At 45.8% G+C, this 11,990-nt stretch overlaps 1 protein-coding gene across 1 annotated transcript; it reads left to right on the top strand.

The window, feature by feature from the left end:
* Nucleotides 1–598: 598 nt before the first annotated feature.
* LOC133000499 (uncharacterized) lies at nucleotides 599–7,249 on the top strand. The gene is made up of 9 exons (XM_061070445.1): nucleotides 599–638; nucleotides 874–959; nucleotides 1,541–1,636; nucleotides 4,843–4,968; nucleotides 5,069–5,188; nucleotides 5,289–5,411; nucleotides 5,512–5,634; nucleotides 5,735–5,857; nucleotides 6,903–7,249. The coding sequence occupies exons 4-9, from the start codon at nucleotides 4,850–4,852 to the stop codon at nucleotides 7,237–7,239; spliced, it is 945 nt and encodes a 314-aa protein (XP_060926428.1). The 5' UTR covers nucleotides 599–638; nucleotides 874–959; nucleotides 1,541–1,636; nucleotides 4,843–4,849; the 3' UTR covers nucleotides 7,240–7,249.
* The last annotated feature ends 4,741 nt before the right edge of the window (nucleotides 7,250–11,990 follow it).

Below are 11,990 nucleotides of genomic sequence, written 5' to 3'. Positions count from 1 at the left end.
CTTTCCTAAAGAAAGTTCCAGTGTTTCCTCTGCTGAAGGAGACAAGGAACTATAGGAGCTCTTCTCATTTAGAGAATCAAACGGCTTCAGTTAAAATGCATTTTTACTTCTGTTATATGTTATATATATTATATATTTATAAGAGCTTTACTGGGATCCACAGTGAAGACTCCCCTGGTTGGTGACCAGTGCTGTAACGTATGATCCTGGAAACACGTTGTGTTATTAAACACTTGAGCAGATTGAAACCAGTTCAAAGTCCAGTTCCTGCTTCCACAGCTGTGAGGGAACAACTGCTTGTGATTGAGATGGTTATGAACTTTATGAATATTTATCAGCGTGTTACTCTCAGTAAAGGTCCGGGTCAGTGTTTCCTCCTCGGACCTGTGCTCACTTTCCTCTTCTTCACTGGTCACAAGTTATCAGGACACGTTGACTTTGTGTTGGTCTGATTGTCTAGTGTTCATGAGACACATGTTTAAAGCTGCTACACAACACGGGTCCGGGTGAGTCGGGACGGACACACACACACACAGTTGTATCAAGGAATTCATCTCGTTGAGCTGTTGCGCATCCCTCCTGCGCATATCCGGGTTGTGTCGGTTCCTTCTCCTCACAACGCGCTGCACATTGTGAGGGTAAGTTGTGTTGCGAGATGCTTTGTCGATATGTTGTCGTTTTCTATGAAGAATGTATAATTCCAGACGTGAGACGAAGCACGTGCTGGACCGGATGTTATTAACGTGTTGTCCTCGTCGTCTTGTAATATTTTGACCGTTAGTTTGAGTTTGAAGTGCGTCAGTGATTTGTCCCGGAAGTGAAGTGGGTTCCGCCCATTTCCATGTTTAAAGTTCTGCACTTTGTTGTGTTGAGGAGCTGATGCGGGACATCAGACACCGGGAGGACATCACTGCTTCTATAGTGTCCTTCACAGGCAAAGACACGCTGGGACTAGAACTGTGAGTGCTGGAGTTTCATCCGCTCATACACACACTGTTACACTGGATACACACACACACATACATACACACACACACCGTTACACTGGATACACTCTGACACACACACACACTGTTACACTGGATACACTCTGACACACACACACACTGTTACACTGGATACACTCTGACACACACACACACTGTTACACTGGATACACTCTCACACACACACACACACACACACACACACACCGTTACACTGGATACACACACACACACACACATACACACACACACCGTTACACTGGATACACTCTGACACACACACACACTGTTACACTGGATACACTCTCACACACACACACACACACACACACACACACACACCGTTACACTGGATACACACACACACACACACATACACACACACACCGTTACACTGGATACACTCTGACACACACACACACCGTTACACCGGATACACTCTCACACACATACACACACACCGTTACATTGGATACACACACACACACTCACTCACACACACACACACACCGTTACACTGGATACACTCTGACACACAGTCATGTGATTTCCAGTAACTGCCGAGCGGAGGGGGCGGAGCCTCCAGTGAAGGCGTTCAGACTGGTTCTAACTTCAAGCAGCAGACGGAGGAGACGTGAAGTCTGAGGCTGGTGAGTGTTCAGCTACATTTATATTATTCATTCATATTATTTCACTGTCACTGACTCTGAGTCAGTTTTCTACTCGTGGACTTTAGAGAGAAGAAGATTCAGGACAGGGGCGTTTCTAGGATTGAAAGAAAGGGGGGGCCTAGCCCCTAACGCCGGGTTTACACCGGGCGCTGAAGCGTCGCGTAAGCGCAGCGCCAAGCCTTAAATAACAGCTGACTTCCATCCACTCCCATGTTAACCCTCTGTGTCGGCCCCACCGGAGGCCGAAGCCGAGCGCCGTGCAGCGATCGTTTCGGCGTCGAGTCTTTTTTTTGCACTTGACGCGAGCGTATCGCTGCAGGAAACACACTGAAAAAAGATTTTCAACGATATTGATGACATATTTTATGTGATATAAATATGCATCCCATAGATTGTATTCCCCTTTTGTTGTCCTGGAGTTTTAAATTTTACCAATTTTACCGATCACATTATTAAATGTCCCCCTCTGCCCCCCCACTACATCCACACAAGCAGTCATAAAGATAATAAGAGAGAGGGGGGGGGTGTCTACGTACTCTCCACATAGGCTTGAGTGGAGAATACGTAATTTACCCTCGACACCCGACATTGGACGGAGCAAACAGCGGAGAAGTTCTTGAAGATGGATGACATTAAATTAATAATTGAAGTGGGAAAGTACACTGAGCTGTATGATCCTCAGCACATGTTGTATGAAGACAACATTAAAACGGACAAATGTTGGGACGCCGTTGCAGTTAATGACAAATATCAGCTGTATGTGTGATTACGGAGAGGGATCGCAGGATGACCGCCGCGGCGTTAAGGGAGTTAAGGGAGTCCGGTGTGACCAGCCAAGCGCTGGCGCCAGTGCTTAATTTGTAAATCACAAGGTGCCGGAACGCAAAGTACATAAGACAGCGCAGGGGTGACGAGGCGGGCCCAGGTCCCGGAACGCAGACAGAAAACGGTGCTGAAAAAAACATGCAAATGCCCACTGACAATACTGTGGGACTTACAAGCCTTCATTTCAATTAATATCCATGGTATAAATTTTATGACAATAATTTACAATTCTGTTAGGCTATACAGCAAATGCCCACATCAACACAGGTGGGACTTACAGTCAGCAATTCATTTCTCAACATAGATCTAACTTGTAAAACATAAAACATAAAAGTTCAAAGCTAACAATAAATCACATAAATCTTCCATTATTATTATTTAAAGATTGGCACCGCGGCCTATTAATAGACAGTATGCTCATCATATTTAGTCCAGAACACCCCACATCACGACCATGTCCGGATTCTCCTCCTCCTCCCGGAGGTCTCACTGCGTGTGTCTGTGGCAGTTCTGTGTCCTTTGGCCACGACCTCACGGACGGGACTGGATTGAATTTAGCCAGGGGGGGGGGGGGGGGGGTCCAACCAGATTTAGGAAGAGTAAAGATGATATGGTGGATGTGAGCAGAGAGGAACGGTTGGGAGTGCACATTAAGTTCATTTGCAAAAATCCGCGCTCACATTCAGCACTCGCAATAGGAATGCTGTTGACAGCAACAAGTCACTCCATCGGTTCATCGGGGATGTCTTTTCCTCCGAGTCTCTGTGTTTCCTGTAGGCCCGTATGACTGCGGGGGGGGGGTATTGTTAAAGCGCTGGCACAGCGACTCCACCTCAGTCTCTCCATACAGCGCACCTGCGTCCTCGGGCCAGTACTGTGCGTTAAGCGCCTTCAGCTCCTCAATTAACTGCAAACACTTAAATCAAATGAGAGATTTATTACAAAACGTCACATCAGCGGCGGTGTGTCTTTAGCCGCCGCCCCCCCCTGCCCTGGACGATGTAGCGAACCTCGTCCGCGGCGGACCTCTTGTCAGGGGGTGGGCGGGGCGGCGCCGGCCCACACAGCATTCGCGATCGACGTATTGGCCACTTGTAAGAAATCACTTTTTTTTTTGGCGTGACAAATTGGATGTGTGTCACACGCCGAAAGCGTGAGAGTTGTCAGCTCTGTACTCATATTGTTTTCTGTACGAGAGAAACCGGATCAGCACAAATAAGTCCCGGAACACGGGCAGGCCAAAACCAAGAGGTGCCGGATCCTGTTCCGGCATGATCCGGCACAAATGAACCCCTGGCTGGCGCGCTAGGGATTAGCGCTTACGCGACGCTTACACGTCGCTTCAGCGCCCGGTGTAAACCCGGCGTAAGGAAGCTGAATGTTTGTGCGTGTAGCGCGCCAATTTTTTTGGGCTCATTTGGGGCTGCGGATATCCATTGTTTCAGACAGTTCATAGATTGGTTCAATCAGACAGAGAGTGACTTTTCTCTGTATCTTTGCTTGCGTTCATTCAGTATAAGATAACAGAAGAGACAGAATTTCAGGGTCATTGTGAAATTTGAACTTTTCTCAAATAGAGAGAAATAATTTTCCTGCTTGCAAAGGAAAGACGGATTTACTAGTTTTCATATGCGATTTATAACTCTTGCTCACTGGAGACATTTTCTAACAAAATAGCTAGCTAGCTAGCTTAGTGTTAACATAGCTCATTACAATATTCCCTTTCATTTGCCTCAAGTAAACCTAAATTTAAGCAGGTAACAATCGTTAACAACTACAGATTCCACATTCTGTAACTACCTGTACTTACAATTTCCCTCCGTGCATCATTTACTATGAGCTAAACTCCTTGGCTCCTGCTGTCTTGATGAGAGACGTTACTTGGCAGAGTGAGAAAGCCAGCGCAGCAGCGATGCAGACTCCCCAAGGTCCTAGTGCCCGGTCTTTTATTGTTAAGTATGATGAGAGGCTGTTGGATTGTAATTTGAAGGGGGAGAAAACATACAAACCAGAAAGGCACTCACATATGTAGCATGTTAGAGTTATAAATAACTTGTCCATGTGTAAAAAATAGTTTAATTTAAAAAAAAACCTAAAAAAACAACCCCTATAATTATTTGGGGGGGGGCTTCGGCCCTAACGACGCCCCTGATTCAGGATGAACTTCTGTCAGTAAATCAACAGTTTGACTCAACGCTGTGATTGGCTGAGTCCAACACATTAAACCTACAACTGTCTCAGGTTACCGTGACAACAGGGAAATAGTGTAGGAGGGTTGACTCTGTTCTATTTGAAGAAACACTGAGTTTACTTCCTGGCTTCATTGTGTGTGTTTGAGCTCACAGTGTTTTTCCTCTCAGACTGAAGATGAGTGGTTATGAGGAGAGAGCAGAGTCTCCAGGGTTCAGCTGTGTGTCTCTGAAGAGTTACCAGTCCATGGATCCTCCTATATCCTTCAGTAAAGAACCTGGACCCTCACACACAAAGTAAGAGACCTGCTACAAACATGTGAAGCTCCAAACTGAATCCTCACAGAATGAACCAGTGAATAATGTGTTCTGAATAAAAACATGTTTGTGTTTGCAGAGGTCAGGACCAGAGACTGAGAGCAGAGTCTCCAGGGTCCAGCTGTCTGTCTCTGAAGAGTTACCAGTCCATGGATCCTCCTCTATTCTTCAGTAAAGAACCTGGACCCTCACACACAGAGTAAGAGACCTGCTACAAACATGTGAAGCTCCAAACTGAATCCTCAGAGAATGAACCAGTGAATGATGTGTTCTGAATAAAAACATGTTTGTGTTTGCAGAGTTCAGGACCAGAGACTGAGAGCAGAGTCTCCAGGGTCCAGCTGTGTGTCTCTGAAGAGTGACTGGTCCAAAGAAGGTATTCCTCCAAACTTCAGTAAAGAACCTGGACCCTCACACACAAAGTAAGAGACCTGCTACAAACATGTGAAGCTCCAAACTGAATCCTCAGAGAATGAACCAGTGAATGACGTGTTCTGAATAAAAACATGTTTGTGTTTGCAGAGGTCAGGACCAGAGACTGAGAGCAGAGTCTCCAGGGTCCAGCTGTGTGTCTCTGAAGAGTGACTGGTCCAAAGAAGGTATTCCTCCAAACTTCAGTAAAGAACCTGGACCCTCACACACAAAGTAAGAGACCTGCTACAAACATGTGAAGCTCCAAACTGAATCCTCAGAGAATGAACCAGTGAATGACGTGTTCTGAATAAAAACATGTTTGTGTTTGCAGAGGTCAGGACCAGAGACTGAGAGCAGAGTCTCCAGGGTCCAGCTGTGTGTCTCTGAAGAGTGACTGGTCCAAAGAAGGTATTCCTCCAAACTTCAGTAAAGAACCTGGACCCTCACACACAAAGTAAGAGACCTGCTACAAACATGTGAAGCTCCAAACTGAATCCTCAGAGAATGAACCAGTGAATGAACCCTAACCATAACCACTGATCAATGTCTTATTACTAGGGCTGGGCAAGTTAACTCGTTTTAATCGAGTTAACTTATCACTTATTTAACTCAGACAATTATTTTATCTCGCATTAACTCAGGTTTGATTATTTATTGTTTCATTGTGAAAGTCAGGCTTTTATTTTGTGAATGTCTGTTGCTGACTGCTGCGGAACCGGAAAAAAGAAAATAATTGGCGGATAAACAACCATGGATAAGGGTACGGAGCTTTTACATGGCCATTTTCATTTTAAAGTTCTTCCAGACTGGCGGAGTCGACAGAACCAAAGTTATTTGTAGCCACTGCCAAGGTGAATTTTCTTATCACCGGAGTTCTTCCAGTCTAAAATATCACTTTAATGCAAAACACACAGTTGATATCAGCAAATCATTCAACGAAACAGCGAGCGGAGCGAGGCTTCGGCAGACTACGTTAGACATTTTTCATAACGAAGAGGATAACATTAATGCCCTGGCAGTGGCATTGAGCTTTAATTTTGTATTTGCTTTGATAACATTGTTAAGTTGAGATTTACACTGAATATTTTATTTAACTGCTACTGTATTAAATGCTGATGTTAAAAGTGTTTGCACAACAAATGCTATGGCACTCAGAATCACTCAAAGAGCTCAGACCTCCACCAAGAACCAACACGCTCCTTATGAAACCACTTTGAAATCCACTAGAGACTCATTTTGATTTGGATCTGCACCAAATTCCACACACTGGTAAACATCAGTCCTCTGAACATGTCTGTGAAAGAGGGAACCCCCCCCCCCCCGATCTGGTTCACAGACCACAACCTTCCACCAAGTTTACTGGTAATCTGTTGTTTTTTATAATCCCACTAACGAACCAACCAACACACAAACATACTGGGTGAAAACAAAACCTCCTTGACAGAAGTGATGACAACCTGTGACTGTGACATGTGAGTGATCAGGACATGTCTTCACAGGGAGAGGAAGAGGAGTCATGTTTCTGAGGAGGAGCAGTCGTCCTGCTGTGCTTCGTGTCAGGACGTCCTGAAGGATCCAGTCTCCACCAGCTGTGGACACTGGTTCTGCAGACAGTGCATCACCTCATACTGGGACCAGTCTGGTTCTTCAGGAGACTCCTCCTGTCCCCAGTGTGGAAAAAGATCCAGAACAGGAGCTGGAGCTCAGACAGCCGGTCAGAGCAGCACTGTACATGTGTCTGCTGATGTCTTCACTTCTGACAACAGCACATGTGGTTTTATTTTGTTCCTTCATACAGCATCAACATTTAACATCGGTAGAAAAGCACAAAGTTAAAAAGCTTTTATTTTCTGTAGTTTTTCTGTATCTGATGAAAACAATCAGCAGATTCTCAGATTCTCTGTCTCTGACATTGTTTCTTGTCTTTCAGCAGATCGTGGTCTGCAGGAGGTTTCAGATGAACATAAGCTCAGTGTGAGGAGGAGATGTGAACATGTGACTGAAGGAAGTGATGAAACAGGAAGTAGAACCCCCCTCAACAGCATCTACACTGAGCTCTACATCACAGAGGGACGGAGTGAAGAGGTTAATACTCAACATGAGGTGAGGCAGCTTGAGACGGCTTCCAAGAAGAAGTTCCTCCACGACACTCCCATCAGGTGCCACGACATCTTTAAAGCCTCCACTGACCAGCAGAGACGCATCAGAGTCGTCCTGACCAACGGCGTCGCTGGCGTTGGAAAAACCTTCTCGGTGCAGAAGTTCACTCTGGACTGGGCAGAGGGTTTAGAGAACCAGGATGTGGGTCTGCTGACTGTGCTTTCGTTCAGGGAGCTGAACCTGGTGAAGGACCAGCAGCACAGTCTCCTCACGCTGCTCCGTGTTTTCCATCCAGCGTTACAGAAGCTCACGGCAGAGACGCTCGCTGTCTGTAAACCTTTGTTCATCTTTGACGGCCTGGATGAAAGCAGACCTTCTCTGGACTTCAACCACAGGGAGCTTGTGTCTGAGGTCACACAGAGGTCATCAGTCAACGTGCTGCTGACAAACCTCATCCGGGGGAATCTGCTTCCCTCGGCTCTCGTCTGGATAACCTCCAGACCTGCGGCGGCCAATCAGATCCCTCCTGCATGTGTTGACAGGGTCACAGAAGTACGAGGCTTCACTGACGCCCAGAAGGAGGAGTACTTCAGGAGGAGATTCAGTGATGAAGAGCTGTGCAGCAGAATCATCTCACACATCAAGACGTCCAGGAGCCTCCACATCATGTGTCAAATCCCAGTCTTCTGCTGGATCAGTGCTACAGTTCTGGAGCACATGTTGACCACAGACCAGAGAGGAGAGCTGCCCAAGACCCTGACTGACCTGTACTCACACTTCCTGCTGGTCCAGACAAAGAGGAAGAACAACAAGTACGGTGAGGGACATGAGACGAGTCCACAGCAGCTGACGGAGGCTGACAGGGACGTTCTCCTGAAGCTGGGGAGGCTGGCACTTAAACATCTGGAGGAAGGAAACATCATGTTCTACCAAGAAGACCTGGAGCGGTGTGGTCTTAATGTCACAGAGGCCTCGGTGTACTCAGGAGTTTGTACTGAGATCTTCAGAAGAGAGAGTGTGATCTTCCAGAAATCAGTCTACTGCTTTGTTCATCTGAGCGTTCAGGAGTTTCTGGCTGCAGTCTACATGTTCCACTGTTACACCGAGAGGAACAGAAAAGAACTCAACAACTTCTTGGGATATAAGAACACACGCAGTAGAAAATTCTCCCTGTGTGACCTCCTGAGGAGAACTATGGAGAAATCCCTCACCAGTACAAATGGTCATCTGGACCTGTTTGTTCGCTTCCTTCACGGCCTCAGTCTGGAGTCCAACCAGAGAGTCTTAGGAGGCCCGCTGGATCGGAGACGGAACAATCCAAAGATCATCCAGAGAGTCATCAACCACCTGAAGGAGATGGAGAGTGATGACATGTCTCCAGACAGAAGCATCAACATCTTCCACTGTCTGACTGAGATGAACGACCACTCAGTTCATCAGCAGATGAAACAGTTCCTGACGTCAGGGAACAGATCAGAGAAACTCTCTGAGATCCACTGCTCAGCTCTGGCCTACATGCTGCAGATGTCAGAGGAGGTTCTGGATGAGTTGGATCTGAAGAAGTTCAACACATCAGACCAGGGTCGACGGAGACTGATCCCAGCTGTGAGGAACTGCAGGAAGGCTCTGTGAGTGTGCGTGTGTGTGTGTGTGTGTGTGTGTGTGTGTGTGTGTGTGTGTGTGTGTGTGTGTGTGTGTGTGTCTCTGTGTGTGTGTCTCTGTGTGTGTGTCTCTGTGTGTGTGTCTCTGTGTGTGTGTGTGTGTGTGTTTGATCACCAACCAGTGAAGTGACCTTTGACTCAGTTTCTCTTTGAGTCAAAATGTGAAGAAATCCCCTAAAGACAGACTTGAGATATCATGTTCAAGAGGCCATGAACATGTTCTGTGACCTTGACCTTTGACCTCTGACCACCTGAATCTCATGAGTTCCTCTGTTAGTCTGAATGAAGCTTGAACCAAATCTGAAAGGATTCTCTTGAGGAGTTTTTAACAAAGAGGGGATTTACCAGGGTGAGGGTCACATGATCACGTTTTGTATGAATGTTGTGTTTTCTGATTTAATTCTCACAGATTTGATATTTTCTTTAATTACAGACTCGTTGAGTATCTCCTCTCAGAGACTCACTGTGAAGTCGTGGTCTCAGCTCTGAAGTCAGACCCCTCACATCTGAGAGAACTGGATCTGAGACACAACAAGCTGCAGGATTCAACAGTGAAGCTGCTGTGTTCTGGACTGGAGAGTCCAAACTGTCGACTGGAGACTCTGAGGTCCTTAAATCCTTCTTCACTTTTCAGACTTTCTTTCTTATTGGGTCATTATTTATTTGACTTGTCTCAGTTCTGCTCTGCTCACTGTCCCTCAGTCATCTGTCCCTCACCCAGCCTGTCAGTCACGTCCACCTCATCAACTCCATTCACCTGCACTCACCTGCTCCTGATCACTGAGAAAGTGTCAGTAAATAACATGTGGACTGAGGCCGAGCACTCGTCCTCCTCAGGTTTTCAAAATAAGACACGTTCTTATTGAAACACGTTGGACAGTTGATAAGTATAGAAACAAACAGGAAGTGACATCAGGAGCCGTCCCTACTTTAAACAGTGTTTAATTACACAAACCTGCTCAGTGACCAACACACAGAGAAGAAGCTGATGAATGAAACAATGGTCCAACATGTCTGATCTGATATTTATCTTCAGGTCACAGACTGGACTGAGGTCAGCAGCATGTTGAGAGTCTGTGTTGACATGATGACGATCCACAACAACAGGAGGACACATTCTAATATTCATATTTCTTTATCCAGGTTGAGTCGCTGCGGTCTGTCAGAGATCAGCTGTTCTTCTCTGGCTTCAGCTCTGAGGTCAAACCCCTCTCATCTGAGAGAACTGGATCTGAGTGGAAATTACTACCTGCAGGGCTCAGGAGTGAAGGAGCTGTGTGGTTTTCTACAGAGTCCAACCTGTCGACTGGAGACTCTGAGGTCAGTTCACTGACTGACTTTTGTAGATCTCATATCTATAAAAAAGCATTTATACACAATTCATCTCATTTAATTCTAATTTAACATAATTCCTCTTCATACATAACTTGAATCCATTCATTAATTAATCTGTGACATTTTAAATATTCAGCTACTTGTTAAAACACTGAGTTTAGTTCTGGATTTCCTAAACTGATCTGCAGGACAGAGACCGGGTCCAAATAATCTATTTGTACTGAATCAGGACTCGTTTTTAGTACAACATGTCTGATTTCATATTTATCTTCCATGTTATGAGTCTGTGCTGACACGAATATGTGTCTGTTATTTTCACACATGAACTCAGTTTAATTTACAGTTAAGTTTTATTCTTTATCCAGGTTGAAGGACTGCAGACTGTCAGAGATCAGCTGTTCTTCTCTGGCTTCAGCTCTGAGGTCAAACCCCTCTCATCTGAGAGATCTGGATCTGAGTAGCAACAAGCTGCAGGACTCAGCAGTGAAGGAGCTGTGTGGTTTTCTACAGAGTCCAACCTGTCGACTGGAGACTCTGAGGTCAGAAATCATGTTTTAATGTTGAAGGTTCAGTGTGTAGAATGAAGTGACATCTAGTGGTGAAGTGTCATGTTAAAGCTAAATCTCACACGGTGAGACGAAAAATCAATCCCTAAATCATTTTTTATCTCCATCTTGTTGTGATATCACTCATCTAAATTTAAATTTGATTTGATGAAAGCCCTGGGACAAGTACGTCAAAGCAAAAATGGCCAAAATGGCCACTAAATCCAAAATGGCGGGCTTCCTGTTGCGTTTTTCATAATGCCCCTTGAGACTTTTTTTCATGATTTGTCACGAAACACCTTTTTCCCGATTTTGGTGAAAATCGGTTATGTGGAAACCTAGGGGCTGCGTGGGGCTTATCCGTAGGTGGCGCTGTTGAGCTATTTTGCCCCGCCTATTTCCAAATACTCCAGAATACGTAAATTTTCACCACTTCCTAGCTCCCTGCAAAGTGGACTGACCACATGACAGCGTGCTGCGTTGGTGTTCTGGGACTGGGCTCAGAGTCCAGAGTCCAAGTTGATTATATTTAATGTCTTTTATTTTGATGTTATCGTTTCTTAGCGCAGTGGTTCCCCGGTCTTGTTTCCGATCTGTGTTGCTAATTCCACAGCTTGAAGCTCCGTGTAGCTTGAAGCTAGCCAGAGCTAGCTAGCTCCCCTCCTAGCTAGCTCCCCCCCAGCTTCCACACACAGTCAGCAGGGACTCCCGACACTAACTACTACCCAGTGTTTGCTTCTAGCCTGGCGGTATTATAGAAACAGTGTCATGATAGAAGTGGAATTAAAGTCGTGACGGCAGGTTTTTGCACTGTTACCACCGCAGTTAGCATGGTGGCTAGCCCGCTAGCCTAGCCCGCTAGCGCCGTTTTGAAAGCTTGTTTTAACCGTATGTGACCGTGCACACATGCCCTCAGTGCTCTAACGAGCCACCGTCAGCCGGACAA

This window comes from Limanda limanda, chromosome 4, assembly GCF_963576545.1.
Source record: "Limanda limanda chromosome 4, fLimLim1.1, whole genome shotgun sequence".
Lineage (NCBI taxonomy): Eukaryota > Metazoa > Chordata > Actinopteri > Pleuronectiformes > Pleuronectidae > Limanda > Limanda limanda.
Note: the sequence above shows the minus strand (reverse complement) of the source record. Positions and strands in the feature narration are given on the sequence as shown.

Excerpts from the sequence above, each read along its gene's own strand:
- LOC133000499 (XM_061070445.1), top strand. The coding sequence starts at position 4,850 with ATGAGTGGTTATGAGGAGAGAGCAGAGTCTCCAGGGTTCAGCTGTGTG. Across the intron at positions 4,969-5,068 it reads CCTGGACCCTCACACACAAA|AGGTCAGGACCAGAGACTGA; the intron begins GTAAGAGACCTG and ends TTGTGTTTGCAG. Across the intron at positions 5,858-6,902 it reads CCTGGACCCTCACACACAAA|GGAGAGGAAGAGGAGTCATG; the intron begins GTAAGAGACCTG and ends ATGTCTTCACAG.